Raw genomic sequence first — 21,839 nt, 5'->3', positions numbered from 1 at the left:
GGTTCTGAACACAAGGAAAGGACAAGCCATACACAGGTTTCAACCCCAGACAAGGAAGGGGAGTGGTTCCTGACACCTGCACCCACTCAAATTACAGGCGAGGGAGGGGGAAGAGAGAAAGCGAGCACAGGCAGTAGTGGTTTGTTTATACCACTGAAATGTTTCCCACGTAGGGGCAGGATCTACACTAGTGCTTATAATGGTTTATAATGATTAGGACAACTGTTCAGGCCCAGGACACATTACATTTAGAGTTTTCATACCATTTTAAAAGTGTTATATCCTGCTTGGTGTAGATCGGCCCGCATTAGAATTAAGCATATGAGCTTTTGTACTACTAAATTACTGCCCAGTGCCTTGGACTTTCACAAATTTATACACACATGCAAAAATGTGTATTTAAGATACTTGGATCTAGAATGGCCTCTGACAGTAGAGAAAGGGAAAGGGTGGAGGAGCTGTGGGGTTGAAGCAGGAAAAAGAATGGGTATATCTCACTCACCATGTAGTTATTGGAGAACTGTACATAACCAGATGCACATTCCAACAAGTAATAAAAGGCCCGACTGTAATTCCCCATAACTAAGCAGTGTTGAGACAAGGGCACAATGACAGATTCCACAATCTCTTCACACTCACAAGAGCCCATAGTTGTGACCTTTTTCTTTCCCATCTCAGTAAACATGATGATTTCATCCATCCTCTCTAGAAATTCCATTTCTGTATTTTCAGCTCTGGCAAAAATAGTAGAAGGAAGAATGCTTAGGGACTTCTAAAGCAAGCTTGGTTTCTCATTCCAACATGAACAGGAAAGCTTAGAAAATACCTGAACCTAGTGTCGGAATAGCAATGGCAGGGGATCACACCAAATTAAGGTGCATTTTTGTTGGAGTTTTAGAAATAGTTATTAGGTGAAATAGCGAGAGTTACTCAGGGTGCAGAGCTACTTAACAACTCTGGATGCATCAGAGAACCTTACGTACAAACAGGAGTCACAAGGAGGGAGAAATTTCCTAAGCCATCCAGGTGGAGCCAAGTAAGAGGGAATCTACACGTCGTACTGAAGGTGCCTGCGTGCGCCTCCAGTGCGCCCTCAAAACGATGGTGTAGATGGAGAAAGAAGAGACAGAGGAAGAGGCGGAGGAGGAAGCGGCTGGGGAACCGGCCGCATCCTTGCCGTCGCCGCCGCTGCTTCCCCACCAGCCTCCTGCTGCCGGGGTAAGAGCCAGTTCCCCAGCCACCTCCTCCTCCGCCTCTTCCCCCGTCTCTTCTTTCTCCATCTACACCATCGTTTTGAGGGCGCACTGGAGGTGCACGCAGGCGCCTTCAGTACGACATGTAGATTCCCTCCAGGTGTCCTTTTTAGCCTGATGAGTGTTTGTGTGTATAAAAAGACTAGTCAGTTCAATCTGTTCTGTAGTAATAGTGGTTTCATTCTGTTAGAAACCCAGCCTTATTTGCTCTGCTGTTTTATACTTCCAGCTGCTTAGTCAGGGCATTATCTGTTTAAGACTCAATAAAGTTTGCCAAGTCCTTTACTTTCTGCATTCAATCTGTTTTATTTCATGACTACTGCTAACACCTTGGAGTTGTTTCTAAAGCATTAATTACTAGAGGTTAGCCCCCATACCAAAAAAGGGAAACACTAAAGAATGTTCAAACGATCGGACAGTGGCACTTATTTCACATGCCAGCAAGGTAATGCTCAAGATCCTGCAAGGTAGACTCCAGCAATTCATGGAGCGAGAATTGCCAGATGTACAAGCTGGGTTTAGAAAAGGCAGAGGAACTAGAGACCAAATTGCCAATATCCACTGGATAATGGAGAAAGCCAGGGAGTTCCAGAAAAACATCTATTTCTGTTTTATTGACTATTCGAAAGCCTTTGACTGTGTGGATCATAACAAACTGTGGCAAGTTCTTGGTGGTATGGGGATACCAAGTCATCTTGTCTGCCTCCTGAGGAATCTGTATAACGAACAAGTAGCAACGGTAAGAACAGACCACGGAACAATGGACTGGTTTAAGATTGGGAAAGGAGTACGGCAGGGTTGTATACTCTCACCTTACCTATTCAACTTGTATGCAGAACACATCATGTGACGTGCTGGGCTTGACGAATCCAAGGCTGGAGTTAAAATCGCAGGAAGAAACATTAACAATCTCAGATATGCAGATGACACCACATTGATGGCTGAAAGCGAGGAGGAGCTGAGGAGCCTTATGACAAAGGTGAAAGAAGAAAGTGCAAAAGCTGGGTTGCAGTTAAACCTCAAAAAAACCAAGATTATGGCAACCAGCTTGATTGATAACTGGCAAATAGAGGGAGAAAATGTGGAGGCAGTGACAGACTTTGTATTTCTGGGCGCAAAGATTACTGCAGACGCTGACTGCAGCCAGGAAATCAGAAGACGTTTACTTCTTGGGAGGAGAGCAATGACAAATCTCGATAAAATAGTTAAGAGCAGAGACACCACACTGACAACAAAGGTCTGCATAGTTAAAGCAATGATATTCCCCGTAGTAACCTATGGCTGCGAGAGCTGGACCATAAGGAAAGCTGAGTGAAGGAAGATAGATGCTTTTGAACTGTGGTGTTGGAGGAAAATTCTGAGAGTGCCTTGGACTGCAAGAAGATCAAACCAGTCCATACTCCAGGAAATAAAGCCAGACTGCTCACTTGAGGGAATGGTATTAAAGGCAAAACTGAAGTTCTTTGGCCACATAATGAGAAGACGGGATACCCTGGAGAAGAGGCTGATGCTAGGGAAAGTGGAAGGCAAAAGGAAGAGGGGCCGACCAAGGGCAAGATGGATGGATGATATTCTGGAGGTGACAGACTTGACCTTAGGGGAGCTAGGGGTGGCAACAGCCAACAGAAAGCTCTGGCGTGGGCTGGTCCATGAAGTTACGAAGAGTCGGAAGCGACTGAACGAATAAACAACAACAAGCCAGACTGCTATAATAAATAGCATATTGGACTTGGACTAGCAAGAGCCAGGGAATCCCTACTATGAAGCTTGATGGCTGATCTGAGATCTTTTGGGCCAAACCAGATGTGATGTAGGAAGCCATGTTGGTCTATTTACACATTGGCCTCATTAATGTATAAAATGGGGTGGGTATGTGGGGTCTCTTTTTACCAAAAAAAGAAAAGAAATGGATATGTGAGGGGAACTGATCCCTGCCCCATCCCCTTCCTCACTCCCCAGCCCCCACATTGTTTCCTTGGGTATTTTTTCTCCCAGCTCAGCTCTAATACGAAAAGGTATGGAGGCTGGAGGGAATGTACCTGTAGCAACAGAGCAAGGGGAACTGTCCCTCTTATTTTAAAAATTAGACCCCACCCACTTATCCCTGTTTTATTTGTAAACATGGCAAGACACCCAGGAAGCTGCTTTATGCCAACCAAGCCTATTGGTTTATCTAGCGGATTATTCTCCATACATGCAGCCATGGGCTTTTCAGGGTTTCAGACAACAGTCTTTCCAACCCTTACCTGGAGGTGCCAGGGGCTGAACCACATAGCTCTCCACTGAGCTATGGCTCCTGCTTTTATTTAAATGACTAAATAAATCTGAATGTTTGGATTTAGATTCGTGAAACATGGATTCAAGTCTGCTCAATCATGAAGCGTGGTAAGGGGAGACCCCAGTGTGGTCTCCCCTTACACCAATATTATCATGTCTGGGTAAGTTAAATGCAACTGTTATTACTAAAGTTTCTGAATGGGAAAAGAATATCCCTTCTTTTCGACTGAAAGATTTCTATGCCCAGGATAAACCCCAAACAATAGAACAACTTAGAGTTGATATAGGAGAATTAGGCCTGGGATGGTTACAAGAAGCTCAATTATCCCATTTCCTTATGGACACTAACACAAAGATGCACATACTCAGAACTTTAACAGCATTTGAACGAGTATTGTTATTGGTAGGGGGAGGAGGGAAGGGAATAGTATCTTTAGTGTATGCTATATTAATAGATACCCAGAAGGGCACAATGGAGGGATTGAGGAAAGTGTGGGAAGGAGATTTTGAAGGAAAGTTAGAGGAAACTGGATGGAACAAATTATGGAATAACAGACCATTTAGATCAATTCCAGCTTCTGTTCAAGAAACGTCTTTAAAAATATTGCATAGATGGTATGGAGCATCAGTACAATTAGCACACATCACTAAAACTAGTAGTCCTCTCTGTTGGAGAGGCTGCAAGATAAAAGGCACGTATTTTCATTTATAGTAGTCTTGTCTATATATACAGGGATTCTGGAGATCAGTACATAGAGAATTAATGGTTATTACTAGAGAAACAATTGTATATGATCCAGAATTATTCTTATTATCAATATATAGACTTAAATATATAGACTTAATATATAGACAATATATAAACTTAAATTGAAATGCAGTGGAAAAAATTGGTCAATTTGAATTTACCTGCATGGTATCGAAACATATGGTCTGTGGCAATATCAGAAAAAATAACTTATGACTTGCTTCAAATTCAAGGAAAATCAGAATCAATGTCGTTCGAAGCCATATGGGGGAGATTCATTCAATATGCATCACAACCGAATGTACAACAATGTATGCCTGTTTCAGCTCTGAATATATGGACATTGTAACAACAAATGAAGGAATACAGCACATTTATGATTTAGGGTGTTTTTTTATTTTTCTTTCCTTTTTTCTTTTTAACTTTTCTTTTTCTACTTTCATTAAGCCTCTTTCCCCTAGAAGTTGTATCAATTAACTTTATTTTTTTCCCTTGTACATTATACATATAACTGTTGGTTTGATATTAATTGTAAGGGGATTGTTTGTATTCATTCCTTTTTTGTATCACTTTAAATAAAATGAAAAATGAAAAAAATGAAACTGACTGTGTGGTTTGTCTTGGGCTTGTTGTCAACACTCAGCCTGCTATCAGAATTGCTGTAAGGATGAATAGAGAGAACAGCTTCGTATGCAACCCAAACTCCTTAGAGGAAGAGGGAACTGGATTAAAAATTACTCTTTGGCCTAACTAACCTTTTTGGGACACTGTGAGGATAAAATAACTGAACTCCTTGGAAGAAGGGTGGGTAGGGTGACCATATTTTGGAAATCAAAAAGGAGGACAACATGGCCGCCCCATGGGGGTGTGCCTACCAACATGTCCAGCCCCCAAGGGGGCATGCCCAGCAACATGTCCAGCCCCCAAGGGGGTGTGCTCACCAGCATGTCCAGCCCCCAAAGGGGCGTGCCCACCCAAACATGGCCTTGGTCACAGGTCTGATTTCACAGCACACAATTAAGACAGACCTGTTCTACATTACATCTTAATGTTAAAATCATAGAATCATAGAATAGCAGAGTTGGAAGGGGCCTACAAGGCCATCGAATCCAACCCCCTGCTCAGTGCAGGAATCCACCCTAAAGCATCCCTGACAGATGGTTGTCCAGCTGCCTCTTGAAGGCCTCTAGTGTGAGAGAGCCCACAACCTCACCAGGCAACTGATTCCATTGTCGTACTGCTCTAACAGTCAGGAAGTTTTTCCTGATGTCCAGATGGAATCTAGCTTCCTTTAACTTGAGCCCGTTATTCTGTGTCCTGCACTCTGGGAGGATCGAGAAGAGATCCTGGCCCTCCTCTGGGTGATAACCTTTTAAGTATTTGAAGAGTGCTATCATGTCTCCCCTCAATCTTCTCTTCTCCAGGCTAAACATGCCCAGGTCTTTCAGTCTCTCTTCATAGGGCTTTGTTTCCAGACCCCTGATCATCCTAGTTGCCCTCCTCTGAACACGCTCCAGCTTGTCTGCATCCTTCTTGAATTGTGGAGCCCAGAACTGGACACAATACTCTAGATGAGGCCTAACCAGGGCTGAATGGAGAGGAACCAGTACCTCACGTGATTTGGAAGCTATACTTCTATTAATGCAGCCCAAAATAGTATTTGCCTTTCTTGCAGCCATATCGCACTGTTGGCTCATATTCAGCTTGCGATCTACAACAATTCCAAGATCCTTCTCGTTTGTAGTATTGCTGAGCCAAGTATCCCCCATTTTGTAACTGTGCCTGGAATAAATCACTGGAATAAAGTATAAGTGAGACATTCAATGTATCTTAAATTAAGTTCACTCATTCCTACTTCTGTAGCTTTTGCTGTACATTGAAGCTTTTGCTATACTGTGTGCTCAGCTACACCAAGAAGCATATTCCACTATGAAAGCGGTATATAAAAGTCAGGAGCCACACTATTACTTTATAGAGGTATTCAACTGCACTGCAGGAGCTACACTACTGCTTTATAGTGGTACTGAAGAGCACTGACAACTGTTGGGGCCCATGACACATCTACACCAAGCAGGATATAACACTATGAAAGTGTTATGAAAGTGGTATATGGTATGTGTCATGGGCCCCAACAGTTGTCAGTACACTTCAATACTGCTATAAAGCAGTGTGGCACCTGGATTTTCTATACTGCTTTCAGAGTGGAATATCCTGCTTGGTGTAGATGAGCCCTGTGTGTGATACAGTCTTCCCTTCCCTCAAATATCTTTTCTGACTGCAAATCCTTCACTGGATGACCATAGTCTAACCTTTCCTAACATTTAACACTGTTTCCCCATCACCTTACTGCATACTGCTACCACTGAACAAATGAAGCAGTTGACAAGTATACAACAACCAAACATTCAGAAAGAGCATAAACTACTATTAGCCTTGTTACAAGGTAGCTTCTGTGAGCAGTACTGACTCCACTTTGAAGTGACCCAAAACCCCACCTATAGACTGCGAGCATTCACAGAAGGCCTAGGTCGAGTAACCATTTCCTGATAGACATCTTCAAATGCCTTCCCCAGAGACAAAGGTGGGGGTAAAACTAAGCAGAATATGAATGCTGGATGGCAAGAGTTTTACCTGGTCATACACATGCTAATGTAGCCCTGTTGCTGAACTCCAAGCTGCATCAAGTACAGCCATCATCCCCAAATCACCCTCTTTTGTTCCCATTGCAAGTAGACCTTTAAACAAGATCATACCAAGACCCCCTAAAGGGGGAGGGGAAAGAGAGGCTAGCTTCTTCTTTTTGAGCTTACTACAGATTCCAGTTTGTGAAAGCAAGCTGCCATGCTTTGCCTCACTGCTTTCCTTTTCTCGTCACCTAAGACCAAGAGTTGCAATGCTCCACAGTTCTGCTCTACAAGAAAGGGCTGCAGCCCAAGGAGAGGTATATTGCCTTTAAAGATTCCCTCTACTCTTTCCCCTGCTGTCTCTGTGTGTATGCTCTTAAGTCTCAAAAGGTCTATTTTTCAATCTTGAAACTGCTTCTAAGCCTTTTCTTGCTCAGCTAATTTCCCCAAAACTAGCTTGTGCCTTTGTATTTGTTTCAACCTCAATAAATGTGCCATTGTGGCGTTATCCCCTTCAGTGCTGTAAGTTTCTTGAGTTAGAATCGCCTTACTTCGCCACAGACGCTCTATTGCCAATGTTTCGGCATGTCTTTCAGACATCTCAGCTTGGTTGCTTCATCGTCGTTTGAAACTTAATATGGCAAAGACTGAATTGCTTGTTTTTCCTCCTAAACCTTCTCCTCATCTCTCATTCTCTCTTACTGTCAATGATGTTACGCTTACTCCAGTCAAGGAACCTCGTTGTCTTGGCTTTATATTTGATTCCTCGCTCTCCTTTATTCCTCATATTGAGGCAGTAGCTAAATCCTGTCATTTTTTCCTGTATAATATTGCCAGGATTTGATCATTTTTGACTGTCTCTTCTGCCAAGACTCTTGTTCATGCATTGGTTATTTCTCGGTTGGACTACTGCAACCTTCTTCTCACTGGCCTTCCTTCTTCTCACATCAGTCCGTTGGTTTCTGTTCACCACTCTGCCGCAAAGATCATCTTAGCAGCAGATCAATAAATGCTATCAATAAATAGCATCAATAAATAGCAGGGTCTTGCTATTTATTGTTTTACTCTGTACAGCACCATGTACATTGATGGTGCTATATAAATAAATAAATAAATAAATAATAATAATAATAACAAGAAATGCTGCAACCCCCAAAGCCCCCTGATTGAAATTTTCACTCAGCTTTAACTAGCCCTTGGCAGCCTAGCCAAGAGCATGTGCAGAGTAAAAACTTAGCCTCTAAATCTTAAGGAGAAAAAAAGATGTACAGATTCATGTACATAAGCCTATGCGGCAGGGTCTTGCTATTTACTGTTTTACTCTGTACAGCACCATGTACATTGATGGTGCTATATAAATAAATAAATAATAATAATAATAATAATAATAATAATAATAATAATAATTTGTTATTGCTCTTCATCCAGCGATGAAGAAAGTCCACACCTCTTTGTAGTTAATTTCCTATGCAGGTTTTTGCCAACACCATCATAACCCTAAAGAGATGCAAGAAGTCTTCTCAGAAAAGTAATAATGAAAGATGGAACCCAGATGAACTGCAGTACAGAAGACCAGAGTCCAGATGACACCAGTTGCAGTAGTCTTCCAGCATCCAAAGACTACAAGAGCCCAAAAACAAGCAGCTACTCAATAATTCCATATAGACTATTTGCTCGTCAGTGAGAAGACCCACAATAGACTGTATGCAGCGTTCCAGATAACTTAGGCCGTTGCTAGACGAGGCCTTAGCGCTCTGCGAGGCCCGGTTTCCCTGCTGTGCGTGCAGATGACGCACAGGGGAATCGGGGCCCAGGCCGCGCCGAGACTTGGTTAAAGGCGCCATAAGCAAAGTCGCTTATGGCGCGCCCTTTCTGCAGTCCCGGCCTGAGGCCGAGACTGCGGAAGGTCTAGCAGCATCCACGGCTTTTTGCGGCTACTCGCTTGCTCGCGAGTAGCCGGGAAAAGCTGCGGAGGGAACAGCGCACCAGGAGGGGATCGGGGGGGAGGCCAGACCGGCAGGAGAGGGGGACAGGGAGGGCGGCAGAGACGGACAGGCGGCACAAACACACACACGGGAGGATGACTGGGAGGGCGGCACGGACATCGGGACTGGGGAGGGAGGGTGGTGAAAGAGTGGGCAGGGGGTCTGGGGGGGAATCAGGAGCGGGACGGGGGTTTAATTTTTAAAAAAACCCTTACCTGCTGCGGAGTCTTCGGGGCGCACGTGGCCCCTTTAAAACAAAACAAAAAATGGCAGACGCTGTAGGGATAGCGGCTTCCCTGCGGCTTCCGCATCTGGAGCTGGGGCGACGCACGTTGCAAGAAAACTTGCTTTTGAAGAAGCTCTAGAAATTTCAGTCCCATCAAGAACTGATATCTCAGCTGAATAAAAATAGAACTTTGAGTGAAATTGTTTTACTCCTGTATAAAGAAAGATGTGCTCTCTTCCAATTGTTGTTTTCCCAAAACATTTATAGTGTTAATATTGTGAAGTTTACCCCATGCTTCCCTCCTTAATAGCAAGTTTCTTTGTCTATCCTAGTACATTCAACTCTTCTTCCCTCCACCAGCTAATCACCATACATAGGCAGTCACACATAAGCAATAAGCAAGAATGAAAGAATCATATAAAATGTGTTCCCCCACCTCAGAAAGAATATGTTTAAGTGCCACAGTTTTTATACTGTCAGTAGTATTGTGTATTGCCAGATTATCACTTTTGTGTTTTCAGCATGAACATGTTTTTGCAATACTGTATCCTGTTTTAAGGATAAATTCTAATTGGCTATAAAGTCTAATTATAAAGAGTAGTTACTATGATTCTAGACCACTGAAATAAGTCTCCAGTTCCAACCTGTATAATTGTTGTGATGACACCACCAATAAGATTGGTTTGTCATCAATGGGGGGAGTTGTTACAAGATAGCTTCTGTGAGCAGTACTGACTTTTTTGTACACGGGTCTAATGAGAACGCATCACGTAACAGCCTGCAAATGTTAGCCATGGAACAAAATGGATTAAAGCTTGTCTTAGCTTGTTTCAACTTCAACCAGACATAACAGTCAAAAACAACCAAGAAAAACACGCCTACATTGAAACTGCAATACCTAATGACAAAAATGTTGCAGAAAAGAAAAATATACATCACTGGATATGGAAGTTAAAGAATTATGGCACCAGGAAAAACTTACAATTATTTGTTAGTCACATCAGTCACCAGCATGACATTGTGGTTGTTTTTACAGAAAACCTTCAGAAATTAGGTCTACCGAAATACATGCATGCCAACATCCAGAAAGTAGTTATACTTAAAATATGTTCAATAGTCAGGACATTTCTGAATCAGTAAAAGACAACATGACTTGGCAAAGCCCATCATGTTCATCTAGAAAAACTACAAGCAAGAAAAGAGAGAGATGATGATGATGATGATGATAATAGCAACCCTGTTAATTTTTTAAAAAGTTTCTTTAAGAAGGATGAACAATTGTCAGCCACTGTTACAAAACATACGTCATGCCAATTATAGTAAACAAATTGGAAAGGAAGGTCTATGGGTCTAAAATGCATTATTTAATAGGAACTTCACCTCCAAATCATGGCCCCAACTCACAGAAAACTACAGCCACCCCCACTGCAAACATGCACATGCATTCATTCAGTCAAACAACTAGGCATCCCATTCAGACATCAATACACTCACACTGCCAGCACACATGTGCATGCACATACACACTCAGCATCACTCACTCAAAAAACATGCATGCACACATGTATTCACTCAAAGACCCCATGCACCCACACATTCTCACACACAAACTTCAGTCTTACCTCCTCCTGTTCTTGCTGCTCCTGCTGCTGCTGCTTCTGCACTGGGGGGGGGGCTGGAGGCTGCATTGCTGGAAGTTCCTGCATGCAGCCCCCAACCACTCACCCCACTCTCACTACCCACCCCTTGCAGTGTCCATCTTGAATCTCGCCCAAACTCACGCGAGATCTCGGCTGTTGGCTCGGTCTCACAGAGTTCCCAGCCAGCTGCCGAGATCTCGCGTGATTTCGGGCGAGATTCAAGATGGCCACCACCACTCACTAGGGAAATTTAGGCCTGGTAAGTTGGGGTTTATTAAGGCTCTCCCGGCTTCCATTGGGGCCGGACAAAAGGGAGGGGGAGGTATTTCCGGCCGGACGCAGATCCCCCCCCCATTTTCCTGGTGTGTCCAGGCCAATCCGGACATTTGGTCACCCTGAGGGTGGGACAACAAGGTTGTAATAACATTTTTTTTCTGATGGTGAGGGAGTCTTTAAGCCTGCAAGCATAGCTCTCTTTGCCCCATGCCAACCCTACATTTGGATCTCAAAATAAATTGTTCAGATTACTAGATGTTCTATACATTTGGCCAGATTTTGCACAGGTTTTTGTAAATTTTAATCTGAATAAGATTTTAACATTATTTTTAGCAATGCACAGCTCTGAGGGAGAAGGCAAGATATGGATGTGGAGGCCAAGCAATAGGGATGAGACCTAGAGAGGATGGTTTAAAGTTATGATGCCTACCAAAAATGCCAGCAGCCATCCCTATCTTTGGGTAATTCAGGCCTGCACAACATGGAGGTGTATTGTGACCATCTCCCTATTTGCCGTCCTCCTAGGGTGAGTGGGTGTCCACTTACCCTTTGTTTGAACCCTCCTCCTTTCCCCTCCCACTGCAATCTCATTTTTCTCTCTGGCCACCCCCCTCCTCTCCCCTCCCAGTGTTGCCCACAGCAGCTGCTGGTACTCTCCTCCTCCTCCTCCTCCTCCTCCTCCTCAGGCCTTTGTTTGTGCTGCTGGGGCTAAGGCAGGAGTAGCAGCAATTGCTGGGGCTAAACTGCTGCTTGTCCAGTTCCCTGTTTTCTCTTCAGGTGGCATAGTGGGATGCAGCATTGACTGCCAACAGCCTTCTGTGTGTTTTCTCAAGTAGCATGTCCTTAAATAAATGTCCTTGCCTCTTTCCACACACAAACGCAGGTTGGAGCTGAATTCAGCAGTGCTGCTTATAAAGAAGAAAGAAGCCACTGGAACTGGCTTTGCCAAACAGAAAAAAGGAAGACCACCAATCACCGCCTTGGAACCCCTTTCCTGGAGAGTTCAGTTTCCCAGAATTTTACGAGGTGAACAGGGAAGAGGGTACCATTCCCAGCAGCACTGCAGCTACTGGTATGCCCAGTATCAAAGTGGACATCTGGACACCCTATGATGCTGTGATGGAAAATGTAATTTCTGGATTTATTGACAAATTTATGTCCTTCTCAAGGGATAGGAGATTAGGGAGCTTTGGAGAAAGCCCCCTCCTCCTCCAGGACTGGGAGACAAACTAAACTTTATGTCCAGAGGAGATAAAATTCCCCCCTCAACTCCCCAGACATAAATGCTAAAAATCTCAGAAGTATTATAACAAACAAAGATGAAAGCATGTTAAATATTAGACCAGAATAGAAAGAAATCAATTCCTTGGAGCGATTAAACAAATGTATATATAAGTATACAAGGATGAGTAACAAAAAGTAACTGAATCCTTTTCTCTTCAAGGTCTCATTAAAGGAGGAGGGCTTCTCCACACCAGACTTTTTATCCCACAATTTACAGGAGCTTCGGCTTTCAGATTTTTTGTGGGATTAAGATCAGCTCCTTACACGAGCTGACATGGGCTTTTTTTCTGGAGACTTCCTTTGTCTGCAAGTTCTACATGCTTCATTATACAGCCACTAGATGGTGCTGTATTATAGTGGAACTGCGCAATTATACACAGTCATTAAAGCAGATTGTCATTTATTACCACACAATCCCTGATCTTTTTAAGGTCAGAAAGTGACCAATCATGAGCATACAATAAAAGCCCTGTGTAGCAATGCATGGTCAGCTCTGCAGGTTGAGTTCTGGGAGAATATAGAGTTCCAGAAATGAAAACACTCCTTTGTCCCCAACAGGTATTAGGTAACATCTTTGATACCTGAAAAGAGTGAGCTAAGTACAGCAAGCATAAGGAAGAGGGGCCACTTCCTTTCAGAAGAACAGAAATTTCTTTTTCTCTCCTCCAGAATTTCCATTTCATCCCTGATAAGGATGAGGACAGATAGCTTCAAGATGTTAAACAGCAGTATGTCCACGTACCAACAGCCCCCTATGTACTGACGGCCTCTTTAGAGAACTTGACTAACATGAGGCAAATGTATTGTTTTAGTAATGTTACAGATGACCACATGGCCACCCAGCATATCTTTTCAAATAGAGCCCTTTTTCAGAAGCCTCTTTCTGTATTGATTGGGCCAGGATACCTTCTTGAGGGTTGGGGATTACAGGATGGATAGCCCAGGACTACAAATTCCCTAACCCACCTAGCCAGAGAAGGCAGTGAGTATCTTTTCCCCGGGACTGATTTCTTGAAAGAAACAAGAAGGACCTGTGTAGGCTTCGTTATGTTGATGTAAAATGTAAGCCCTCTGCAAATGTCCTCTATGTTCAGGCTTCTAGTCCCCACTCAACCATAAAGGTTACTGGGTGACTTTGGACAAGTCACTGACTCTCAGCCTAACCTACCTCAAAGGGCTGTTTTGAGGATAAAATGCAGAGCATTCCTTGCAAGAGGAAAATGTGGGATATAAATATGATAACAAATCAGCTGATTTGCATATAAGAACATAAGAAGAGCCATGCTGGATCAGAATAGGGGTCTATCTATTCCAGTACTCTGTTCACACAGTGGCCAACTCGCTGCCTGTGGGAAACCCATAAAAGGAACATGAGTGCAATAGCACTCTCCCAGTTATGTTCCCCAGCAACTGGTATACAGTCGTGTGAAAAAGAAAGTACGCCCTCTTGGAATTGTATGATTTTACATATCAGGACATAATAACAATCATCTGTTCCTTAGCAGGTCTAAAAATTAGGTAAATACAACCTCAGATGAACAACAACACATGACATATTACGTGTCATGATTTATTTAACACAAATAAAGCCAAAATGGAGAAGCCATGTGTGAAAAAGTAAGTACACCTTATGATTCAATAGCTTGTAGAACCACCTTTAGCAGCAATAACTTGAAGTAATCGTTTTCTTTATGGCTTTATCAGTCTCTCACATCGTTGTGGAGGAATTTTGGCCCACTCTTCTTTACAATGTTGCTTCAGTTCATTGAGGTTTGAGGGCGTTTGTTTATGCACAGCTCTCTTACGGTCCCGCCAAAGCATTTCAATCGGTTGAGGTCTGGACTTTGACTGGACCATTGCAACACCTTGATTCTTTTCTTTTTCAGCCATTCTGTTGTAGATTTGCTGGTGTGCTTGGGATCATTGTCCTGTTGCATGATCCAATTTTGGCCAAGCTTTAGCTGTCAGACAGATGGCCTCACATTTGACTCTAGAATACTTTGGTATGCAGAGGAGTTCATGGTCGACTCAATGACTGCAAGGTTCTCAGGTCCTGTGGTTGCAAAACAAGCCCAAATCATCACCCCTCCACCACCGTGCTTGACAGTTGGTATGAGGTGTTTGTGCTGATACGCTGTGCTTGGTTTTCGCCAAACGTGGCGCTGTGCATTATGGCCAAACATCTCCACTTTGGTCTCATCTGTCCAAAGGACATTGTCCCAGGAGTCTTGTGGTTTGTTCAGATGCAACATTGCAAACCTAAGCCGTGCTGCCACGTTCTTTTTAGAGAGAAGAGGCTTTCTCCTGGCAACAAACTATACTAAACCCTTCTCCGTGAGCCCCTGCCAAAGGAAGTGAGGCAGGTGGCTACTAGAAGGAGGGCTTTCTCCGCTGTGGCACCCCGGTTGTGGAATGAGCTCCCCAGAGAGGTCCGCCTAGTGCCTACATTGTACTGCTTTCGTCGCCAGCTGAAGACCTTTTTATTCTCTCAGTATTTTAACACTTAATTTTAACTTAAATTTAAATTTTACTGTTCTAACTTTGTATTTTAATCTTTTATCAATTTTGTTGCGTGGTTTTATCCTGGTTGTGCTTTTTATACTGTATTTTGTAATTGTGCTTTTAACTTGTTGGTTGTTTTATTATGGTTTTAATTTTTGTGAACTGCCCAGAGAGCTTCGGCTATTGGGCGGTATAGAAATGTAATAAATAAACAATACTTGTTCAGTCTTTTTCTAATTGTACTGTCATGAACTTTAACATTGAACATGCTCACTGATGCCTATAGAGTCTGAGATGTAACTCTTGGGTTTTTTGCAATTTCTCTGAGCATTGCACGGTCTGACCTTGGGGTGATTTTGCTGGGACGTCCTCTCCTGGGAAGATTGGCAACAGCCTTGAATGTTTTCCACTTTTGAATCATCTTTCTCACTGTAGAATGATGGACTTTAAATTGTTTGGAAATGGCCTTATAACCCTTCCCAGATTGATGGGTAGCAGCAATTGCTTCTCTAAGATGATTGCTGATGTCTTTCCTCCTTGGCATTGTGTTAACACACACCTGGATGCTCCAGACCAGCAAACTGAAAAAAACTTCGGCTTTTATAGAGGTGGTCATACTTGCTGATTATCAATTAATCACAGGCATTTGGTTAGCAGCACCTGTCTGCTACTTAGCATCTTAATTCCTATGGAAGCAGTAAGGGTGTACTTACTTTTTCACACATGGCTTCTCCATTTTGGCTTTATTTCTGTTAAATAAATCATGACACAGTGTAATATGTCATGTGTTATTGTTCATCTGAGGTTGTATTTCCCTAATTTTTAGACCTGCTAAAGAACAGATGATTGTTATTACGTCCTGATATGTAAAAACATACAATTCCAAGAGGGTGTACTTTCTTTTTCACATGACTGTATATAGGCATACTGCATCTGATACGGGAGGTAGAATATAACCATCAGGACTAGTAGCCCTCAATATTCTTATCCTCCATAAATTTGTCTATTCCCCTTTAAAGCCATCCAAATTGGTGGCCATCACTACATCTTAGGTAGTGTATTACAAAGCTTAACTATGTGCTGTGTGAAGAAGTACTTTCTTTATCTGTCCTGAATCTCCCACCAATCAGCTTGATGGGGTGACCTTGGGTTCTAGTATTATGAGAGAGAGAGAAAGAGAGAGAGAGAGAGAGAGAGAGAGAATTTAAATTTCTGTTGTGTAGATTTCTGCCATGTCTCCCCTAACTTACCTTTTTCTTTCCTAACATAAAAAGAATAGGGCTACAGAAAAATTTATGAGTAATGAAAAAGAAAAAGATGGGGAGACTGAGCTTCATCCCACCAGCTGCAGTGAATTCTATGCAATGGACTCAAATGACGCACACGTTATAATCTGCTTTCCCTACGAAGGATTCTGATGACGTAAACTATGTTCTGCAGTGATTGCGGTTCTTCTGCCCCTTATGCCCCTCATAGCGAAATATTTTGGTGCGCGGAAAGTCTGGTTCTTCTGGTCATGCAAAAGCACATCTCTCAAACTTTAACATGTATTTTCAAACATCGTTTCACTGCGCTGTTGTGTGGGCATGTTTTCAAAGGGGGGGTTATTGCTGACAAAAGAGAAGGGTGTTCCAATTGAAAACCTTTCCTTCTCCTGCTTCTGAAATCCCCCATTCTCTCCTTGTGGGGGAAACAGGACTGGCTAATCCCCCAACTAACAAGCATAAAGCAGCAGCAACAACCATATAATCATATATACAGGCCTCCGAGGGAGGAAAGGAAGGTGGGGGGGACAGAGAGACTCTTTAGATCTGTGTGTGTTTTTAATGGAGCCTTTGCTTCAAAGCATGTGGAAAATACACCCTCCTTGCCAGCAGCCAGCAGCACCCTCATTATTAAAAATAAAGAGATTCAAATTGGCACAGTGGAAGGTCTTAAGGAGTGCTTTCAGTATACCAAATTTTAATCAGATTGTTTCATCCGTTGATTATATATGATTTTTTAAAAATTTCCTCCCTTAAACCCTTACAGTTTAGTTTTCCACTGGTCTGTAGGTCCGCAAGAGTGCTATTCAAAGCAATGCAAGGCTGGTCAGTTTCACCCAAATGTCTTGGGTGAAACTGATTGTTTCAAGCGAAATCCTTTGGCTGCTTCTGAATCCATGTGTGTGTCCGTCCGTGTCCTTTTCCATCCTCCTCTGCCCCGTTCCCCTACCCCTCCTTGTTCTCCATGGGGGTGGGGCTCCTCCCAACATCACAGACACAGGCTGTGTGTCTCTTCCCTTATTGATTCATCTCCCTAAAGACATGTGTTGCTCTTGTTCTTATTTGAACGGTAGTTGGTGGGGGAAGAAGGACACAGATTGTACTTCCATTCCTTTGAGCATGTGAAGCTGAGTGGGGGATGGCAGGAGACACAAATAGGGGGAAGCATCTCCTCACCTTTTTTTTTTAACAATGGGGGTCCAGTTTTTATTGGGAGCCCCCACATGGAAAGGATGGCTTAATCCTCTCACTGACTGTGATTTACCTCTCAATTTCTGTCCGGGTTTTTATTTTTAAATATCTGTATTTTCTGTTCAGCCCAGCTAGAGGCAAGAATTGCCTGGTGTTGCATCAGTCATTCTAAAGGTCAAAGTGATAATTGTTTAATTGGTTAACGACCTGACAGGAGTGATTGATTGTCAATCATGTTGTAAATTGTTAGAGACAGATAGTGCTGTGTATATAAGTCTTGTGTAGAAGCATATCTGTACTCTCCTGTGTGACAAGTGATGTTCTGTGAGTATATCTGTATGATATTGTAAATAAGATCTCTAAGTCTATGCCTCAGTAAAAGTGTTGCTGAAGAAATACCTGTTGCTGTCGTTTATGTTCCTGGCTGTATTCCCTTTCTCTGAAATCTATCAGAAACCGCTGTATGCTCTGCTAATCTCTCTTTGCTTGGAGAGGAATTTTATCATAGACCCAACAATTTCTCCGTCATTGGAGGTCCTGGCGCTGTGTTTGAAGTCTCCTCCTCCGTACACTGGGAGTTGAGATGGCCACTTCCTACCTTGCTTTGCTTCACCACCCTAACCCATTTCCCCCACTTTTTAAAGTTGCAAAAATTAAGACCACAATCCAAGGGGCTTTAATTTGGAAATGCATTCCATTGAACTCAATGGGATTTATTTACTGAGCAAGCATGCAGAAGAGTTGACCGCTGTCTTACCTAACATTCTACTTTGGTGTTCAGTAACAAGAGAAGCAAATCCCAATCCTTGTTGTCAGAGGGGGTGTTGTCCCCACTTCAAACAACCAATAAACGGTAGGAGGAGGTGCAAAGAAGATCTGGGGGGTGGGGTGAACCTGAACAGATTTCAGCAACGTGCCACAGCAGAAGTGTAAGTTTACAAGTTTTCAGATGCTATATAAGCACTATAAAACCAAAATGGGATAATTCGAGGGTAAACCAGAACGAAAGTGTATGTGGGATGAACCTCTGAGAGATGGTCAGAACTGAGAGGCGGAAAAAGAAAAAGAGAGGAGTTCAGATAGACCTATGGTGAGAAGAAAGTGCATACTTTGGGGCATGAAGAGAAAAGTTTTATCAAAGGATGGGTTAAAATTGAAACAAAAATGCTTTGCCATGTTTAATGTAGTAATGTGACCATCTATAGTTAGTAAAAAATATCAAAGTGGCTCTGAGTGTAACTTGAGTTGTGCACCTCTGCTCTAATGCCTGCTGAAACTCAACTCACTCAACTCTCTCTCTCTCTCTCTCTCTCTCTCACACACACACACACACACAGAGACACGCACATCCCTTGGCTCTTCGTAATTGTGGGTGGGAACCCACAGTGCACAATACTAGATCACATGGGGAAGAGAAATGGACGTGTCATTTTGGGCAGCAGCCCTGTGTCTTCCAGATGTGTATTGCTTCCTTTTTATGAGCTTTTTGAAAGAAGAATGGTGGAATATATTCGGGGGGAGGGGATGAAATCTGAATTAGTTGGTTGACTTCAGTGAATACAAAATTAGCCAAATCTCTTCAGAAATGGATTCATAGAAGACAAAAAGCTCTGCCTCTAACCTTTCTCTTTATTGGCTCTGCTCTTAATACACAAACTCTGGTAGCCTTTTGGCACAGACATTGGGCAATAAAAGGCAACCCGCAATACTTGCCAGAGTTATGCTGAAGGCTGCAAATTTCACAGACTGAAGGTAGCATGTTTGATTTGCTTATATAAAGCAACTTATTTAATTCACTGTATCTCTAAGTTAAGGGATCTCAAGTAACAGCACGGGGAATACCCTTGGCTGAACAACTGCACGTGAGATTAAATCCAGGAAGGGTTTTTTTTAGTACTGGTCAAGGTGAGCCATTAATCTGATTCCATGTAAAGCAGCTCCTTAGGTCCTTAAGGAAGTGCCACACTGTGAACCGCCTGACTACCCAGTCATGCCCATGATATAAACATTATTCCCATCAAACCTGAAAGAGTCTTGCACGGTGAAGTGTCTCCGTATGCTATCTTCTAAGAAAAGAAAGTAACAAAAGATAAATGTATTGTCCTAGAACATTATATCACATGCTGTTGTTTCTAGTTAAGTAAGAAAGGTAATACAATTTAATAGACACAAATGGGGGCACTTGCTCGTAACCCACTAAGCATTCATTTGGACTGGACATGCTGAAGCATTGAATAGAGGTTACATTGTATTAAGGCTTATTGGACTGAACCTGAGGGAGACTGATATGAATCATAGAATCACAGAATAGTAGAGTTGGAAGGGGCCTATAAGGCCATCAAGTCCAACCCCCTACTCATTGCAGGAATCTACCTTAAAGCATACCTGACAGATGGCTGTCCAGCTGCCTCTTCAATGCCTCTAGTGTGGGAGAGGCCATGGCCACCCTAGTTCACTGGTTCCATTGTTGTACTTCTCTAACAGTCAGGAAGTTTTTCCTGATGTGCAGCCTTAATCTGGCTTCCCCTAACTTGAGCCCATTATTCTGTGTCCTGCACTCTGGGAGGATCGAGAAAAAATCCTGGCCCTCCTCTGTGTGACAACCTTTCAAGTATTTGAAGAGTGCTATCATGTCTCCCCTCATGCCCAGTTCTTTCAGTCTCTCCTCATGTTTCCAGACCCCTGATCATCATCGTTGCCCTCCTCTGAACACGCTCCAGCTTGCCTGCATCCTTCTTGAAGTGTGGTGCCCAGAACTGGACACAATACTCTAGATAAGGGCTGTTGCTAGACAAGGGTTTAGCCCGGTGTGAGGCCCGGGCTCCCTGCTGTGCGTGCAGATGATGCACAGGGGATCCCGGGGTCAGGCCGGGCTAAACCCTCCCTTGACCTGGGATAACTGGATCCCTGAGCCCGGGGCTGCGGAAGGTCTAGCTGGTTCCATGGCTTTTTGCTTACTCATGAGTAGTCGGGAGAAGCCACGCACTGGGAGCGCTATGCTGGGGGTGGTGGTGGTAAAATCACAGGGAGGAGATGGGGGCTGGGGGGAAAGAGCGGACCTGGTGGGAGAGATGGGGGAGCGGAGCCAGGGTGGGGAGATCACAGACGGGAAGGCAGAGGGGGCATCGGACATGGCGGGCGGGAGATCAGGTGGACATGGTGAGTGGGTGGGCAAGTGGGCAGGGGGCATCAGACATGGTGGATGGGGGGGAAGAAGAACGGGGCCAGGGCAAGGAGATAAAGGACAGGGGGGGAGAAGAATGGGGCCAGGGCCAGGGCAAGGAGATCGGGGATGGGGGAAAAAGAAGACTGGGGCCAGGGCAAGGAGATCAGGTACGGGGGGAAGAAGAACGGGGCCAGGGCAAGGAGATCGGGGATGGGGGGGGAAGAAGAACGGGGCAAGGGCAAAGAGATCGGGGATGGGGGGAAGAAGAACGGGGCCAGGGCAAGGAGATAAAGGACAGGGGGGGAGAAGAATGGGGCCAGGGCAAGGAGATCGGGGCCGGGGGAAAGAAGAATGGGGCCAGGGCAAGGAGATCGGGGACAGGGGGGAAGAAGAAAGGGGCCAGGGCAAGGAGATCAGGGACAGGGGGGGAGAAGAACGGGGCCAGGGCAAGGAAATCAGGGACAGGGGGGGAGAAGAACGGGGCCAGGGCAAGGAGATCAGGGACAGGGGGGGAGAAGAACGGGGCCAGGGCAAGGAGATCAGGGACGGGGGGAGAAGAACAGGGCCAGAGCAAGGAGATCAGGGACAGGGGGGGAGAAGAACGGGGCCAGGGCAAGGAGATCAGGGACAGGGGGGGAGAAGAACGGGGCCAGGGCAAGGAGATCGGGGACGGGGGGGGAAAGAAGAATGGGGCCAGGGCAAGGAGATCGGGGATGGGGGGGAAGAAGAACGGGGCAAGGGCAAGGAGATCGGGGATGGGGGGAAGAAGAACAGGGCCAGGGCAAGGAGATAAAGGACAGGGGGGGAGAAGAATGGGGCCAGGGCAAGGAGATCGGGGCCGGGGGAAAGAAGAATGGGGCCAGGGCAAGGAGATCAGGGACAGGGGGGGAGAAGAACGGGGCCAGGGCAAGGAGATCAGGAATGGGGGGGAGAAGAACGGGGCCAGAGCAAGGAAATCAGGGACAGGGGGGGAGAAGAACGGGGCCAGGGCAAGGAGATCAGGGACAGGGGGGGAGAAGAACGGGGCCAGGGCAAGGAGATCAGGGACGGGGGGAGAAGAACAGGGCCAGAGCAAGGAGATCAGGGACAGGGGGGGAGAAGAACGGGGCCAGGGCAAGGAGATCAGGGACAGGGGGGGAGAAGAACGGGGCCAGGGCAAGGAGATCAGGGACGGGGGGAGAAGAACAGGGCCAGAGCAAGGAGATCAGGGACAGGGGGGGAGAAGAACGGGGCCAGGGCAAGGAGATCAGGGACAGGGGGGGAGAAGAACGGGGCCAGGGCAAGGAGATCGGGGACGGGGGGGAAAGAAGAATGGGGCCAGGGCAAGGAGATCGGGGATGGGGGGGAAGAAGAACGGGGCAAGGGCAAGGAGATCGGGGATGGGGGGAAGAAGAACAGGGCC

General features: G+C 44.7%; 1 protein-coding gene across 1 annotated transcript in view; it reads right to left on the bottom strand.

The window, feature by feature from the left end:
• ADCY10 (adenylate cyclase 10) overlaps positions 1-21,839 on the bottom strand; it is a 165,609-nt gene that overhangs the window by 44,223 nt on the left and 99,547 nt on the right. Inside the window, exons 23-24 of the mRNA XM_063133185.1 lie at positions 19,295-19,337; positions 503-734 (exon numbers count right to left, since the gene is read on the bottom strand). Of these exons, the coding sequence (XP_062989255.1) occupies positions 503-734; positions 19,295-19,337 (275 nt within the window). The remainder of the gene's footprint in view (positions 1-502; positions 735-19,294; positions 19,338-21,839) is intronic.

Source organism: Elgaria multicarinata, chromosome 1 (genome assembly GCF_023053635.1).
Source record: "Elgaria multicarinata webbii isolate HBS135686 ecotype San Diego chromosome 1, rElgMul1.1.pri, whole genome shotgun sequence".
Taxonomy (NCBI): Eukaryota; Metazoa; Chordata; class Lepidosauria; order Squamata; family Anguidae; genus Elgaria; species Elgaria multicarinata.
The sequence above is the reverse complement of the archived record's forward strand: the minus strand, read 5'-3'. Positions and strand labels throughout refer to the sequence as shown.